The 18,151-nt window shown below is 43.3% G+C and overlaps 1 protein-coding gene across 1 annotated transcript; it reads right to left on the bottom strand.

Moving 5' to 3' along the window:
* Positions 1 to 479: 479 nt before the first annotated feature.
* On the bottom strand, positions 480 to 10,013 carry LOC118357638 (homeobox protein MOX-1-like). The gene is made up of 3 exons (XM_035734958.2): positions 8,974 to 10,013; positions 3,326 to 3,498; positions 480 to 1,286 (listed from the first exon to the last, which is right to left on the bottom strand). Exons 1-3 carry the CDS (start codon positions 9,461 to 9,463, stop codon positions 1,164 to 1,166), a joined length of 786 nt encoding a protein of 261 aa, XP_035590851.1. The 5' UTR covers positions 9,464 to 10,013; the 3' UTR covers positions 480 to 1,163.
* Positions 10,014 to 18,151: the final 8,138 nt, after the last annotated feature.

The following is an 18,151-nucleotide window of genomic DNA, read 5'->3' as shown; positions in this document are numbered from 1 at the left end:
AAATGTTTCTGACTTATATCGATGCCACATAAGCCATTTTCAAAACAAGAAGTTGCTTTTTCTAAGAGTGTAGTGCTTTTCTAAGAGTGTAGTTCTATATGAGAGGGTTTTGTATTTCTCTCTCTCTCTCTCCCTCTCTCTCTCTCTCTCTCTCTCTCTCGCTGTGCCTCTCTCTGTCCATCTCTCTCAAATCAAATCAAAGTTTATTGGTTTGTGTACACAGATTTGCAGATGTTATTGCAGGTGCAGCTCTCTCTCTCTCACACACTCACAGGCAAGCACACAGACAGGAAAAGAAAGAAAAGACAGTTGAGATAGAGACAGACGTCTGCAGACAGTTGTCATAGAAAACGGACTAAGTAACCTGTCAATGCCAAATAATTGGCTATGTCCTTATAGTCGGGCCAAGAAGCTCCATGCACTGTCACTTCATAACTCACGTGGCTGGTTTGGAAGAAATGATCAATGTATTTTTTTTAATGATTTATTAATTTTTGCAGATTTCAAATGGCAACATCCTGTGTTTTATCAATATCATTCAAATGTAAAAAAAAAAAGAAGAAGAAAAGTACAAAAAAAAAAGTAAATTCTAAGAAAAACCTGACAACACAACATTGAATACAATCAGATTTTGGGGCACTTAAGGCTAGGCAACGCTGAAACGGTTTGAGTGTCTGCAGGTGGCTTGTAGTGAAGCGTCGAGGGCCATGATTACGATGCGAGAGCTGAGGAGATGTCCTCAAACAAAATCAAATCGCGGACCTGGCATGTCATCACTGACTCTCACTGACTCACTTGGGAAGGGGGATGAACTCTGCAACTCGCTCAGATTAAGCCATTCCTTCGTTTGTTTGATCCAACACTCCACCGCAGTCAATGCTCCAGGAGTTAGATTGTAGGGAATACAGAAAATGTTACAACCCCTTTGAAGTTAGGTCTAATATTGTCCTCATTTGACAGAGAAGTTCCAAAAAATTACTTTGGACATTGGCAGACAGAGCACTACAGTATTTACAATCGGAAACACACAGGGGTTCAGACTGCATACAAAGTCTCTAGAAATGCTTTGATCCAGTAGCTGACTCTCCAGGGATATTATAGGATGTCTTGTGTTCTCTATGAATGTCCAGTTGGTGTTTGAGGGCCTCCTCTCCTCTCTGTGTTCACTCTGAGCTGGGTGAGGCAGCAGAGTCTATGTCGTCTGCCTCCAGGTCGTTAGGGGAAGCAGGCTGTCCTCCTTTCACTCTCTTCCACTTCATCCTTCTGTTCTGGAACCACACCTTCACCTACAGGACATAAACAGGAAGTGTCACTACATTTTCTACCTAGTGATATATATGGACGTTTGGGATACTGAGTGAGATTGTTTCCATATGTTCATATCTTAATGTTTATTATAAATAAGCATAATCCCACAACTTTCCACACCAGTTCAGATCATCAGTCAAGTGGGTGTTTTTTTTTGGTGCTTGTGATACGCGTGCAGTCTCAGTGTGAAGTATGAATTTAGGTTTGGATTACAGTTAAGTCAGTATCATATCGTTTCTGTCTGATGAAGTTCTTGTAACTCAATTTTTGTTTAGATTTTTTGAAAGCAGCAACTCCCCTCAATGTACTCTGTACATTTCACGACTCTAGGACCAATAAAATGTGTTCAAAATAGCTTCGGAAGTTTCATAATTGTATGTTCAATAGTGGGAAAATATGCCACTTTTTTTCCCATTTCCTGAAAGGTTTCTGTTTTGTAGATAAGAGGTTGTCATCAGACAGCATCAATGTGTAGGTTGCAGTAGCTAATGGGCTCTCTGGATCATTCTACAACATCACTGACATGACTTATGACATCATTTCCTTGGACCCAGTCAGTCGCTATCCTGTGCCGACTGGACCCACATACTCAGGGGAGGGCATTGCCTGACCTCCGCGCATCCCTCTCAGCATTCCCCACGGCAACACTGGGACAGACTAATCTCTTCCCACACTATTTTTATGAAGACTATCCCCTCATCTGATACTGTCTGCCACTTGTGACTGAAGGAACGTCAGTCTGCCAAGATGTTTAGGATGTGTCGGGGGGCGGGGAAATCACCAAAAAGTCGAGCCTAAGTTGCAATGGGACTCAGAACCCGGAGTGTAGGCCTAGCTGGCCTTGAGCACCAGAGGCCTGGGAAATTCATCTAAGAGCAGGCTATGTGCGGTCACTGAGAAACTATGGGCTCGTTAGGAGGAGTGGGGAGTGGGGACAGGGGCTGGAAATGGGGAGAGGAACAGAGGAGACTGCCAAGTCCTTACAAATGTTTGCCTTGTCTCACCAGGTTCTAAGATCTGCTGCCCAATCACAAAGGAAGTCTTCAAACATTCCCCCGCTTCGGTTGGTTACCTATTAGGTTGAGTGCTATTAACGAGAAACGACCTGAGCCAGTAGTTGTAGGCTGCAGAGACTCAACTATGTTCCAGCTCTCTATATCAAGAGCATTGTTAAATATATGTCCATTTTTAAAATAATTTGTGGTTAATAATATTACCCGATAAATCGCATATTCTCATCCAATCAACAGGCTCTTCTCTTATTTGTCAGACAATTAGCTGAAAACATTTGCTTTTTCATAGACCTCTTCTTTCTATTCCTTAGGAAAATGTATGCTTATAGATCACTAAATACTGTCATTGTGTAGAAGTATTCTGGTGTGGGTGTTGTGTGCTTGATTCCAGCGGTAGAAAAAGTACCCAATTGTCATACGTGAGTAAAAGTAAAGATGCCTTAATAGAAAATGACTCAAGTAAAAGTGAAAGTCGCCCAGTAAAATACAACATGAGCAAAAGTCTAAAAGTATTTGGTTTTAGTATCAAAAGTAAATGTAATTGCAAAATATACCTAAGTATCAAAAGAAGAAGTAAAAGTATAAATCATTTACAAATCTTTAAATTAAACAAACCAGATGGCACCATTATTATTATCATTATTTTAAATTTTATTTTTATGTATGCATAGCCAGGGACACACTCCAACACTCAGACATAATTTACAAATGGAGCATGTGTGTTTCGTGATTCTGACATGATCAGAGACAGTGGGGATGACCAGGGATGTTCTCTTGATAAGTGCGTGAATTTGACCATTTTCCGGTCCTGCTAAGCATTCAAAATGCAATGGGTACTTTTGGGTGTCAGGGAAAATGTATGGAGTAAAAAGTACATTATTTTCTTCAGGAATGTAGTGAAGTATAAAGTATAAATAGTAAAGTAAAGTTCAGATACCACAATAAACTACTTAAGGAGTACTTAAAAATATTTTTTTTTACTCAAGTTTGATGATCTTCATTACCTGTCTCTCTGTGAGGTCCAGGTTGACCGCAATCTCGTAGCGACGCAGTCTGGTCAGGTAGTTATGGTGGGTGAACTCTGCCTCCAGTTCCCGGAGCTGCTCTTTGGTGAACGCTGTGCGCTCTTTCCTCGCTTTGCAGTTGGAGTCCACCTTGAAGTTGGAGTCCTGAATATCTGGAGGACATCAGAAGAGGAGAGAATTGTTATTTCATTAGCACTGCGTGATTATGCTATGATATGCACTAGTGTTGAGAAATAATTCTGTACAATTCCGTGCACGCCAGTTTGCTACGCCAGGAAAATAATCCTTCAGCAACAGGAAATGTGAATTATTATGTGGATTATAATTCATGGACATTTTTGTAGGGGTTGATACATTTTCTGTTCGGGCAAATCAAGTCTGAAATTTAAAAGTGCACATTTCAAATTTTTAGAAGCCTTTTTTTAAACTCAAATACACGACAAGTTTGCATTTCCTTCTTTGCAGGAAAGTTCTCATCAACAGATCACATTAAGATCCTACATCTATACCTGCATTTATGTGTTGAAGGAGTACCACTTTGGCCTACAATGTCTTGGCGTGTATATTGGTTTTGATCTGAATTTGGACACAAGTTGAGTGGTTTGTCTGTCTGGTATTAGGCCGTTTCGGAAAGAAGAGGTCAACCAACAAGTCTTTCGAGGCTCTAGTCGTACACTCAGAGAGCGACCGGACCAACACCCTATGTGAGACCTCCCTGACCACACTGACCTGAAGTCCCACTCACTGAGTTACACTATCTAACCACCAGTGCCGCAGTCAAGTCAACGTTACTTTGCGCTGCAACAGGGGCCACCTAACCAGGAGGCAGAGGGCTTGAGTTAAAGAGGAATGCAGCGGAACATCGTTAAACCCTCTACAAAAGAACAAAGGTGGGGATTAGTCCGGCTCAAGCGTGTGCATCTCTGGGAAGATGGGAAGACTTCCCCTCATGGGCCAGAGGAGAGGAGGCTGAGGGCCATGGCACAGTAACTCACACACAAGCTGTCAACCTCGCCAGCCTCTGGAAAATAGGAAGCCTTCTCACCCGTGTAGCAGAGCATAGGAAAGAGTAATTATGAAATAATGTGCTGTAATTACCATGGTATTCATATATGTGTGATTGTGTTTATTGATTTAGTCTCATTATAGGTTAATACAGTTTGTATGATACATTTGTACGACAGGGAATATGAAGGCTATTGTAAAATGTACAGTATATTAGGATAGAGAATAGTGTACATGAAAGACATTTAATAATACCTTGTTCAAAATCTCAACTATATATATTAAATGGAATGATTCTAGCTAACCATTCTGCATAGGTAGCGACACTAGCTGCTGATGTAATCTCGAGAAAATGGTTATAATTTGTCAAAGTGAGAAGTTCTGCTTTGTACTTGCCAGAGCGTGGAGCCAGACTGTGAAATTAACTGCAGCGCCTGGTCCAGATGTGACTGGGCAGATCCAGACTCTCTCTCTCTCTCTCTCTCTCTGTGTGTGTGTGTGTGTGTGTGTGTGTGTGTGTGTGTGTGTGTGTGTGTGTGTGTGTGTGTGTGTGTGTGTGTGTGTGTGTGTGTGTGTGTGTGTGTGTGTGTGTGTGTGTGTGTGTGTGCGTGCGTGCGTGCGTGTGCGTGTGTGCATGTGTGCATGCGTGCACATGTGTCCGCGTCCTTCAGTGTGTGCTCGCATGTGTGTGTCTTTGCCTTGCTTGTGCATAGCCATGGGAAGTAGGGGTACCCCCAACCCAAAACATCTTCCCGCAGCCAAGACTCCCATTCAGAGAGACCAACCTACCAACCTGTGGTCTATAATGCCTCATGTTGAGAACGCCGTATTATCATGATTAAAACCCAGATTAAGGAAACTTGTTCAACGTACGCTGCTCTACTCTGGCCTGTTGAGGAGGAACGGAGTAGAGAGCAGGTTTAGCTTGCTGAACACCTGGCAGGATAGATTTAATGGGCACACACACTGGCCTTCACTAAACAGGCCCCAATAAATACCCTGCACAGCGAGAGACCGTAAACTGGAGGGGAGCAACTCCTGCACCCAGCGGGACTCTGTAACACAAACAGCATTTGGCATTTCTGGGAGATGGTGCAAAAGTAATTTGTCTTAATTAACACCGAATTAAGCCCATTGTAAACAAGTGGGTTTTCAGACTCAAACAGAAATGAAAAGGACTATTTAATTAATGATGAGATAGTTGGTGTATTAAAGTGTGTGCCAAGGTTTATGAACGTAATAAACACATGTGTACATCTCCAAGATGGTTTTCTTCACAGTAAAAATGGTGTTGAAATTTGCTTTATATCGGAGTGGTTATATGTATATTAAAGTGTTTTAGAGACTTTATTAGTATAAAGTTGATAAGTTAACAATGATGTTGGTCAGGCTAATGGATTAAAATCACCCTGCAATTTTCATATGTTTAGCAGCACTATAAACATGTTCTAAATACAATTAGTTATATACCAGTCTCATATATGTTTCAGTATTTGCATAACAAGGTTCAATAAAGTTAAATGGTTGGCTATGATAAGTATAATATTAAAAGCATTTAAGTGTCCACTATTCAAATTGCAGTACTATTGTAGTGGAGTTGGATAAATACAGACGCATTATAGCTTACCTTGCTTGATTTAGATGAAACAGAGCTTGTCTAAACTAGTTCTTACACGATTATTTATAAAACGCATTAAAACCTGTGGAGACCTGACATTCCTTCAAAACATGTAATAATGTGCACATCAGTAGAGGTTGAACCTTTTGAAACGGTTGAAAGTATGAATGAAGGTGAATCCATCACCATGTCTTTGAGCTTGTATACAACCTGGCCTCAGAGCATTTTGTATTATTCTGTACGTAAATCCAAGACACTCCATTTATTATGATATGCTATATGCATTACAATTTGCAGGATATGGTACGAACTGTAATTCGTACAATATGTTACGAATTTGCAAACCGTATGATATGTTACAATTTCCAATTTGTCGTTGCTCATGTTAACTAGGTGGTGAGGTGACTAATGCTAATGTTAGCCAGCTGGCTAACGTTAGCTAGGCTAAGGGTTAGGTTTAGGGTTAAAGTTAGGAGTGTTAGGTTAAAGGGTTAAGGTTAGGGGACGGGTTAGCTAAAAGGGTAAAGGTTAGAGTTAGCATTTGGGGAAGGGTTGTCTAACATGCTATGTACAGTAGGTGCAAAGTAGCTAAAAAGTAAAAAGTAGTTGCAATGTTGCGAATGAGCTAAAATGCTAAAGTTGTCCATGTTGAGATTCAAACACCCTCCTTTAGTTTTTTTTGCCTTACGTAACCTCATGTCTTATGTAACCATACCAAACATGACATATCATACTAATTTGAGTGTCATGGATTTACATTTACTATGTTATGTCTAGTCAATGAGACCAAGCTATTATATACTGTAGCATTGTGTCAATGCCATAGATCCCTTTCCTGCAGTCAAATGACCTAGTTGCCTCCTGGGTGGAATGTTATTCATATTTTTTAATCAAAATTAAAAATTAAACTGCTGAAAATCTGGTCAAACGATGTTGCTGTATTTCAGTCTTCTGTGAAGTATATGAAGTGTGATATTGGGATGCAAACTCAAAATGAAATACATTTCAACTCTATATCTGACATGGTACAGGTGTCTGCTTTTTAAAAAAAACATGTGTGTGAGGTGTATACTTTTCTTTCAAAGTAGATTGAAGACTACCAAGAACCACTCTGTATGAGACTGATTTAACCCACTCCAGTAAAAGGTTAATACAGGTATTTTCCCAATACTCGGTCAAAGTATTCAATGCAGGTTTGAATGGTCATCTATGAAATACTGGGCCGACGCAGTGGTCAACCATGTTGCATGTGTTCAGTGGGAGATTCTGTTACACCTTAATGACAGGAAAATGTCAATGGATAAGAATGTAAAAGCGGGGTTGCAAGGCAAGTGATTTTACCAGACGTGGTCTGGCATGTTTTCACTGGAGTGAGGTAACACAAGAAAAGGGGGGAATCTACATTTCTCCAATTAAGTGCCTTAAGGCCTGTGTATGCTGAGCTATGAAGGAGATCTCACATTAGACACGTTTATCGAATAACGTCTTCAAGCCCAAAGTGATTTTTCCAAAGTGAGTATTTTTTTTTGTTTGTTTTTTTGTCCATCCTCATATAGCCAGTAGCACACGCGAATACTGATCGAGGAGGTAAGACATTTATTTATCTTCAAACAATGTCCCCCATTCCAGAGAGGTTCGAAAGTTTGTCTTCCCATAGCATGGCCCGGAAGCTGAAGGGAATGCCTATAGCAGATGTGCTGACAAAAGTGAGGTTCACTTTTCCTCTCTTTCAGCTAGCATGAAATTGGGAGTATATTTCAATAACATATCTATAGCTAGAAAATAAATATAAACAGTTCCCAGTGCCATTAACTAAAATGGCCGGTCATTAAAAAGTGTGTGACTTTTAAGAATTAGCACTTCATGGATATCAGTTACTGCACTAGAAATGTGGTTTGATTTCCTGTCACTGAATGAAATAAGATAAGAGGAATAGATGAAGTGAACAATTACAACGTTTTTTTTTTTAAAGTTAGAAGACTAAACTCTTAACTGAGAATTTGAATATGGCCCTGAACTGAATCATAAATACATGTTTTTTTTCCCCCAGTGAACTCTTTCACTTGCATTTGTGTTGCATCAGAAACAGTACTCTGGCGACCGGTATAATATCCCCATGATATTTAAACATAGCTCCTTAAGTGTCTTACCCTACTAGCCAAACTTAAGAAATATCCGTTGGTCTTTTGTTGTTCTATCATTGTTTACGGTAACAAGTACATCAATAATCAATGGGGAATTGCGAGGAATAAACAGTTTCCTGCCTGTTGGTGTTGATATTAAATTGAATAGTTCAAGGAGCTTCTAATACTTTTAATAGTAGTACTTATAAAGACATCTAACAATATATCTGCTAGCATGGACCGTGATACTATACATCATACGAATATGAGATACGCCAAGCTTATTTTGCTGACAGACATCTCATTCGATTTATACCCGCAGTATCCTGAAAGCCGTCATGTCTCAATGATACAAATGATGCACGGATTCAACAAAGAGTTACAGTAGACGTTGCGTTAGTCATTTCAACGTTGTAGGAGCCCTCAAAACAATGAGAGGATGCAACTGGTCCACTCGGAGTGTGTCTTGAGCACCAAGTATCGTCGCCTTTTGCATACCTATCTGTTGAGGCTCTAGGTTGACTGCCTTTTGGCGAGGAAACAGATACAGAGATTCTGTCCCGTTGTTCGGCAATGACACGGGGCATTGGTGAATGTGATACTGTGTCATGGTCCACTGGTAAAGTAGTCTGGTGAGAGTCTCCCTGCAGAACAACACATCTGTCTCGTGTACTCATGAGGGAAAGGGGTTTGTCGAAATGAATGTCAACTCTGGGAGTCATGTTTTAACTTCTCTGTCTCTGCATGGCATTTGACTTGAATTTGCACGCTATGTAGGCCCGCTGAAGTGGTCACCCATGTCTTTCCCCACATCTTTTCAGTCATGGTATTTACCGGCAGCGCACCCCAACTGATCCCGCCACGACGCATCATTGACTCACCTATTACGTCCCTCTTCCTCTTGGAGCTCTTCTTCTCTGTGTCGGCCGATGCCATGCCTTGTGGCGAGTACTCCCCCTTCAGACACCTGGGCACTGCCCCTGGCAGCCTCTCCCCACCTGTGCTGTCCATCTCCCCCCCTACGCCCCCCACAACTCCTCCAGCAACCACCGCCACGGGCGTCACCCGACAGGCCTCCTGCCCCCGGCCCCGCGTCTCACAGGGGGGGAACTGCCAGTCGGCCCTCTGGAAGCCTGCATGGGGCTCTTGGTAAAGTCTGTCGTCGCGGGGGTAGGCGGTGTGGGATGCGGGCACCAGGCAGGAGGTGGAGAAGTCTGTATAGGAAAGGTACTCAGGCTTCTGGTGCAGGGAGAAAGGGGCCTGCTGGTAGGGCGACTGGAGCCCCGCTCCGGGGTGAGGGTTCCTCACGCACCCCCAGATGGGGCTGCCGGGGTGGGCGCTCCGCATGCAGCTGCTGGTTGTCTGATCCATGGCGATAAACACAATAAACACTCCCGTACACACACACACACTTAGTCAACCTCACACACTTCTGGAGTGAAGTCCTTGCTGAGAGCTGAAAGTCCCTTCAGAGTGTTCTCTGGTTCTGTCAATATAGGTTAATATCCACTTCAGCTTTTCGATTTTAGAAGCACATCATCTCCCCAGCACATCCAACTCTGGAAGAAGTTACTCTCTCTCTTTGTCTGTCTGTCTTTCTGTCACTGACCGTGTCTTGTTGACTCTCCTCAGTCCAATGTGTAAGGATGGAAAACCTTCCTCTGGTCTCTCTCTCTCCGTCTTGCATGTGTAACGTTGTAGAGAGCAGCACCTCACACACACATAACCTGACCGGCAAGTGGACAAGTGATCTGACTGGCTGTGCTGCTAGAGAAGTGTTCGGCTAACCCCTGTGTCCACACAGACACACTCACACACACACACAGACACACACTCTCCTGACCGGGCTGGCTGCTTTCACAGTTCTAAAATATTCCTGACAAGTGGTCCCTCCTCCCTTTTTTAAATGCAGAGGTGGGAAAGAGTGGCAAGTTTATGGAGTGTAACGCGAGCCTGCAGAGGAGGAGTCCTGGCGGCCAAATGTGGGTACCCTGCGACCAACCCCACCAACTCTGCCTCATCAACTATTAATCACAGGGGAAATGTTATATGCACATCTAATGGGCTTTCCAGACGCGCCGCACTTTTAAAGGGACATTGTCTGTAAAATATAAACGCGAACACCCACATGGAAGTAAGGGTCCAGCAGGCGGATTATTCTACTCCTTAGCGTTTTTTTTGACACACAATTTAGCCCGACACTCTTTGGAGGAAAGTTGACCTCCACCCCCTTCACTCTACACCCCTGATCCCAGTCTGTCTTCTCCAATCTACATTTTTGTCTCTCCGCATAAGCTAAAGTCCTTCTGTATATGTGTTTAGTCTTGAGCTATTGAGCCTAAACGGCCTGGCAGGATTCCACTTAGCTTTTGTGTGATAAGTCGGTTGGATTTGGTAGCTAACGACTCTCACACCTCTTGAGCACACTTTACTGTAAGTGAGATGGAATACGGGATTTCAGAGCAGAGTTTTAGATTTGAAATGGTCCGTTATTGATAATTCATAGTTCATTTTGCTACTTATTATCTTGGAAAATTTTTATGTTTGACAACTTTTTTTCAATATATCTGATTTATTGTGGTTTTACTGTGCAATATTTTACCTTTTTTGTTTTGAACCGTGACATGCACTGTACTGTGAGACTTGTGGCAATATTATTTGCGTAATATTTTCTGAGGGGTGAAAGATAATGAATCACCAAAAATATATGTCTGTTTACAATACAGTCAAATGAAATATCCGTAAAACCAGATCTATATACCACTCAAAGCCCTTGGTTATGGTATTGTACAATAATGTTCTGAGTTATCATTGTATTTAAAATACATTTCTACGTTGTTGTTCTGTTTTTTTTTTTTTTTTTTTTACCTCAAACTACCATATTGCAGATACAATTTCACTTTCTCCATTACCCACTAACTTTACACAACCACACTTCCACAGAAGAGAACTGAATGTTTCTGAGGAAACCTGACGTGTTCATAGTTTTAAGATGAGACTCTGTTCCTCCTCTCCCTGTCCTCATACTACTCCCGAGCTCTCTCAGCAGACCTCACCTCCACCGCCTGTCTCTCTCTCTCACACACACACACACACACACACGCACGCACGCACGCACGCACGCACGCACGCACGCACGCACGCACGCACGCACGCACGCACGCACGCACGCACACACACACACACACACACACACACACACACACACACACACACACACACACACACACACACAGCCTGCCTCAGTGAGAGTGTGAAGTGTTTGAGGTCACACACAACCCCATTCCATTTACCCAGCAAATAGTTGAGCTATGAAGCATCCTGTCGTTTTTACTGGCAATCTGGGTTCTAGCTCACCGCAGGGTGCAGGGGTTAGACGGCACTTGTGGTCTGACCGGGGGGCCATCTGTGTGTCATGGTCCATGTGTGTGTGTGTGTGTGTGTGTGTGTGTGTGTGTGTGTGTGTGTGTGTGTGTGTGTGTGTGTGTGTGTGTGTGTGTGTGTGTGTGTGTGTGTGTGTAATGAGTAGGTATAGCTATTGGTTTTAGCTACTGTTTATCGATTGCAAATCTGTACCATTTGATTTAATCAAATCAACCAACTAATACGGTTCAACCCTAATTCCTATTCCCTTGATGCCGATGTATTGTGCGCGTATGTGTGTGTTTCGTGCGTGCGTGGTTGCTTGCATGCATGTGTTGTTAGTCACTCAAGTCTTCTTTTGAAACCTGCCTCTGTCAGTCTGAGCCCACAGTGTTTTGTGTTTTCATCTGATCCATCTTCATGACAGCAGTGGGATTAGTCCCTCCATCAGTCTCTGCTGGCTGACAGGATGACCTGTACTGACCCATACAGCCCTAGGCTCCCTGGGCTGTGAGAGACAAGGCCTTATCTCTGCTGCTGGCCCTCTGAGAGAGGCCTTATTTAGCCTACTGTATTACAGTAGTAGTGTGGCCACACCAATCAGCCAATACATAGAAAATATTTGGTTTAAACCTGAGCTCTACATGACGTGGTTAGTGGGTGGAGTTAGGCATCAGATCAAATCACAACAGATCGTAATAACTTTATATCCTGTACCTTATCCTGCACCTTATTGTACCATATCCTGTAACTTTGACCCAAATAGTCAATGTGAAGCCAGCTCACACTGTAGCCTATCTCTACAGTAGGCACACAGCAGAGACGTTGATCTCTACAGTAGGCACAGAGTAGAGTAGCCTATCTCTACAGTAGGCACAGAGTAGAGTAGCCTATCTCTACAGTAGGCACAGAGTAGAGTAGCCTATCTCTACAGTAGGCACACAGCAGAGACGCTGATCTCTACAGTAGGCACAGAGTAGAGTAGCCTATCTCTACAGTAGCCACACAGCAGAGTAGCTGATCTCTACAGTAAGCATACAGTAGAGTGGCCTATCTCTACACAACTGACTGATGTCCATGAGCATCACTTGCCAGAGGGCACAGAGGTTACATGCCCAGAGATCAAACACAGAAAGTATGCTACAGGTCCTGTCAAACACACACAATGCATAATATGAGAGTACGGTTAACCAATATGTCTGCAACTCAACACAAGCTCTCTGAGCACATTGCTGCGGTTGGCTACTTCAGGACAAACGTTTCAAAAACTCTGTGGATCAAACTACCCTAGTGAATATCAAACACATATGATATCCAAACAACATAAAACAGTGACAATGTCTAGCGTAAAGGTTATGTTAGTTCCACCTGGCCCCCGAAATATACATGTGCTTAGGGGGTAGTGAGATAGGAGTTGTTACTGGACAGGGTCTTCGTCTGTGAAAGTTAGAGCTTCGCAGAGAAAAGCAAATTTAACAGTGTCCTCTAGTGGTCAGTACAGTTGACATTTATCTTCCATTCCAGTTCAACGTGAATGTTCTCCTCAATTCGACAGGCATTGAATTAACCTACTATGTTATTTGTTATCAGGCAACTAGATAAGCTTGATAAATGAGATTTCGCTGAATGATGATTTGAGGGACACCTTTGACAAAGTAAGGCAGACAGCATGACCCTTGATTGGATAGGCCTGTCCAGTTTTGTGTTAAAACTGTGTCTTAAATATTTTACATTTGAAATGGGTTATGCAAAGGTAGGGCTGTGAAGACTGGTGTCCTATACAGTGAATGGTGGTACAGTAGATTGCACCACGTCTATTTGTGCCCCTACTGGATGGAAACTACAAGTGTAATGGCTGTGCTCAATGCAATGGCACTTATAAATGTAACTCCTTCAAACACCCCCAAAACAGGGAAACAGATCCCAATCAAAGGTGTTATTACGTGCTCCACTAAGGCAGTTGTTTATCTTATAACTTGTCCTTGTGGTAAAAATGATGTGGGTAAAACAAAGCCGCAAATTAAAAGTACGAATTTCGGAGCATCGTAGCATCATTACGTGCAAAAACTCGACTTACCAAGTTGCGGCCCATTTTTGGAGCAAAAACCACTCGATTCCGTCTCTACATTACATTGGCATCGAACATGTCACTCTCCCTAGGAGAGGGGGTGACCTTGATCACTTATTGTTAATAAAACGAGAGGCTGCCTGGATCTTTCATTTAAAAGACCCTTACTCCCTTCGGTCTCAACGTAAACTTTGATCTGAAACCATTCGTGTGATTATTGTGATTTTGCTGTCCATTGTAAATGTTTTGGAGGCTTACGTAGCCAAATTGTATCTATGATCGTACGCTATCCATTTATGTTTGTTTGTATGCTATTTTAATATATGAAAATCAACCAATGATATTAGGCCAAACTTGTCCATGATTACAGACACCTTTGTGTGTCTTCTAACACTATATAAACGAGTCACCGAGTCACACAGCTTGTCTGTCGAAACATTGGACATGACATTTTTGCATCTGAGCTACTAGGGTGTGCGGCTCTCCTTTATTTTCCAACAGCAGGTTACAGTATCTGGTCTGTACACACTCATTCTGTAGGCCTACCTGAACATGGCCCAGAGGAAACAAATATTCCAAGCCAATTTATCAAACTTTACAACCTATACCAAAAGGTATTTACATTTCTGGCTATATTTCATGTCATGGTGTGGGTGGGTGTCAGTATCAGTCTTCTCTTAGATGTGTGTGTGTAGTGGTTTCTTTCAGTCTGTAGCACACAGGAAACTCGATCCTATCTCACCTCAGCTGGTTCTGATCAGGTTGGCTGTAGGACAGTTTCAAATGCGAAATAAATCACAATAAATGTCTGAGGGCCCTTTGGAATCCCCCCCCATTGGCGTGGGTGACTGGCGAGGGTGGGTGTGGTGGACGGTAGCATTGCGTGTTCATGGAATACCTTCCTTCCTGTCAGTCTGTGTGTCTGTCTGTTCTCGTCCTGTTCCAAACAGCACTGGGCTGGACTTCCTCCTTGGGGGGGCCGGACACTTTGAAGAGACGGACTGAGCGCACTCCCCAGACGGTTCTCAGGATCAGGCTGGGCCAACAAACAGCCCAACAGGGAACACCCTCACTGGGCCAAACACTTCCTTAAATGCCAACACCAACAAACACCCAGGGTTGGGTTACGCCCATTTACACCCCCGAGACCCATGCAGAAGCAGAGCTGGTCTAGCTCCCATGCCAATGCCCCCCAGTACAGGTTTCCGACAACTAGAACTAGGCTTTGATATTGTAAACATATAACACACACATGCGCACACTACCCCTCCCTACCCCTACTGTAAGCAACAGAACGTAATATTTTCATTTTAACATCTCCACATCTTGGTGCTGTGTAAATGAGTTTGTTGTGTCAGAGCCGTAGCATCCTGTTGGTGTCTTTCTGTGAACGTCGCTGCACAGCTATTTTCAGGTCTCTCCAGAGATGTTTGATCGGGTTCAAGTCCAGCCTCTGGCTGGGCCACTCAAAGGACGGTCAGAGACCTTTTCCGAAGCCATTCCTGCGTTGTCTTGGCTGTGTGCTTAGGGTCATTGTCCTGTTGGAAGGTGAACCTTCGCCCCCCAGTCTGAGTTCCTGAGCGTTCTGGAGCAGGTTTTCATCGATCTCTCTCTATTTTTCTCTGTTCATCTTTCCCTCAATCGTGACTAGTCTCCCAGTCCCTGATGCTGAAAAACATCTCCACAGCATGATGCTGCCATCACCACGCTTCACCGTAGGGATGGTGCCAGATTTCCTCCAAACATGACGCTTGGAATTTAGGCCAAAGAGATCAGTCTTGGTTTCATCAGACCTAAGAATATTGTTTGTCATGGTCTGAGAATCCTTCAGGTGCCTTTTGACAAACTCCAAGTGGGCTGTCATGTGCCTTTTACTGAGGAGTGGCTTACGTCTAGACACTCTAACATAAAGGCCTGATTGGTGGAGTGCTGCAGATATGGTTGTCCTTCTGGAAGGTTCTCTCATCTCCTCAGAGAAACTCCACAGCTCTGTCAGAGTGACCATCGGGTTCTTGGTCAACTCCCTGACCAAGGCCCTTCTCCCCTGACTGCTCAGTTTGGCCGGGTGGTCAGCTCTAGGAAGAGTCTTGGTTGTTCCACACTTCTTCCATTTAAGAATGATGGAGGCCACTCTGTTCTTGGGGACCTTCAATGCTGCCGAAATGTTTTGGTACCCTTCCCCAGAGCTCTACAGACAATTCCTTTGACCTCATGACTTGGTTTTTGATCTGACATGCACTGTCAACTGTGGAACCTTATATAGACCGGCATGTGCCTTTCCAAATGATGTCCAATCAATTGAATTTACCACAGGTGGACTCCAATCAAGTTGTAGAAACATCTCAAGGATGATCAATGGAAACAGCATGCACCTGAGCTCAATTTTGAGTCTCATAGCAAAGGGTCTGAATACTTATGTAAATAAGGTATTACTGTTTTTTACCTTCAATACATTTGCAAACTTGTCTGAAAACCTGTTTTTGCTTTGTCATTATGGGGTATCGTGTGTAGATTGATGATGATATTTTAGAATAAGGCTGTAACTTAACTAAATATGGAAAAGGGAAGGGGTCTGAATACTTTCCTGAATGCACATATACACTGAGAATACAAAACATTATGAACACCTGCTTTTTCTGTGACATAGAGAGTCCAGGTGAAAGTGATGATCCCTTATTGATTTCACTTGTTAAATCCACTTCAATCAGTGTAGATGAAAGAAAAAAATATACACCAAAACAGTAATTTGGTAAAGTGTCTTACTTTGAACATGTTGGTACAGGTTAAAGAAGGATTTTCAAGTCTTGAGACAATTGAGACATGGATTGTGTGTGTGTGCGCACATGCATACAGAGAGATGAAGGATGAACATGAAGGATTGCCACACAGTCAGGCAGCTGCAATGTTCTCCTCAGTCAAACACACAAGAGGGCATGACAAAACCATACTGGACAGTACATGACCATGGACAGGCAAACAAAGCGTCGACAGTTAGCCAGCTGACGCCTTCACGACGAAGGATACTGCACAAGCTGGAACACCAGTGAGTCACCCCTCAATCAAAAAAAAAAAGAAAAGAAAAGGAGGAGAGGGAAGAACAGGAAAGAAATTCCAGATGTCAACAGTAAAGTTTGTCCAGCTCCGGTCTGTGGCCACAGGAGCTTTGTGTACCTGGCCCTGCTAAAGCAATTACTCTACGGAGGGAACGACACAACAAACCCAGAGAATTCTCGGAAGCCTTTCAATCAGGCCCTCCGCTGCCTCTCACTGGAACTCCGTGCCAGGCTTCTTCTCGCCCCCCTCCCCAGCACTGTGAACCATTACTAATTTGACAGGGAGAGGTGTGTGTGTGTGTGTGTGTGTGTGTGTGTGTGTGTGTGTGTGTGTGTGTGTGTGTGTGTGTGTGTGTGTGTGTGTGTGTGTGTGTGTGTGTGTGTGTGGGGCAGGTGGGTGGGGGAGGAGGGGGTTGTGGTGTGTGTGTGTGTGTGTGTGTGTGTGTGTGTGTGTGTGTGTGCGTGCGTGTGTGTGTGTATGTGTGGGGCAGGTGGGTGGGGAGGAGGGGTTGTGGTGTGTGTGTGTGTGTGTGTGTGTGCAGGTGGGTGGGGAGGTGGGGTGTGTGTGTGTGTGTGTGTGTGTGTGTGTGTGTGTGTGCGTGTGTGCGCGTGTGTGCGCTTGTGTGTGTGTGTGTGTGTGTGTGTGTGTGTGTGTGTGTGTGTGTGTGTGTGTGTGTGTGTGTGTGTGTGTGTGTGTGTGTGTGTGTGTGTGTGTGTATCAAAGAGTAGAAGTGGGAAACCTGGATGGAGAGCATTGGCGGAAGCTGTAGATCCGCGCCTGCATTGGTCTCGGGGGGGTGTTGTGTTGTGTTGTTGAAAGGTGTGGGAATCTGACTGGAGTTTAAATACAGCACAGTAACCCTCTCGACGGATGTACTGCACGGTGCTGTAGTCGTTGTGTCTCAACGTTCTCCTACTAGTTCTTCCCATGGTCTTGCTCCCAGTCTCACCACAGCCCCCACCCATCATGTTGGGAGAGGCATGGCCATCATAATCATCTGGAAGTGAAATGAAGCAGATCCCTGCTGCAAAGTAAACTGTAAAGCTTTCTTTGGTTTCCCTTAATCTATCTAGTCCAACAGGGACCCCCTGTTTATTACCCATAGAGATTTTGCAATCAAAGAAAGAGAGATTATAGGATATGGCCCTATCTTTCTGACTACTAGTTTAATACCATATACATAAAGACCATTGTTCTTTGTACTGTGGTAATGCTTGTTATATATTTATATATATATTCAATGTAGTATTTTTTTTATAGTACATGATAATAACTAAGAACATATACACCAAGACACAAGGTCATCAGAATTACTGTAACATACATGACTCCAGATATTAGACAAGACTGCCATCTGCTGGAAAACGGAACAAATACAGTTATTAAACTAGGAAACTCAGGATGACAGATGTTCAATACACGTTGATCCATAAATAATATGTCATTTACAGTTTTTTACAATCGCTAGGACCCATTTCTCAATACTTAGGTCATTTTTTCAAAACTCTTTACACAGTGAGCATAACTAACTTTCAGCTTGGCACAGCAGTTAATTTCACGTTCAAAATGCCCTA

Source organism: Oncorhynchus keta, chromosome 24 (genome assembly GCF_023373465.1).
Source record: "Oncorhynchus keta strain PuntledgeMale-10-30-2019 chromosome 24, Oket_V2, whole genome shotgun sequence".
NCBI classification, from domain to species: domain Eukaryota; kingdom Metazoa; phylum Chordata; class Actinopteri; order Salmoniformes; family Salmonidae; genus Oncorhynchus; species Oncorhynchus keta.
Note: the sequence above shows the minus strand (reverse complement) of the source record. Positions and strands in the feature narration are given on the sequence as shown.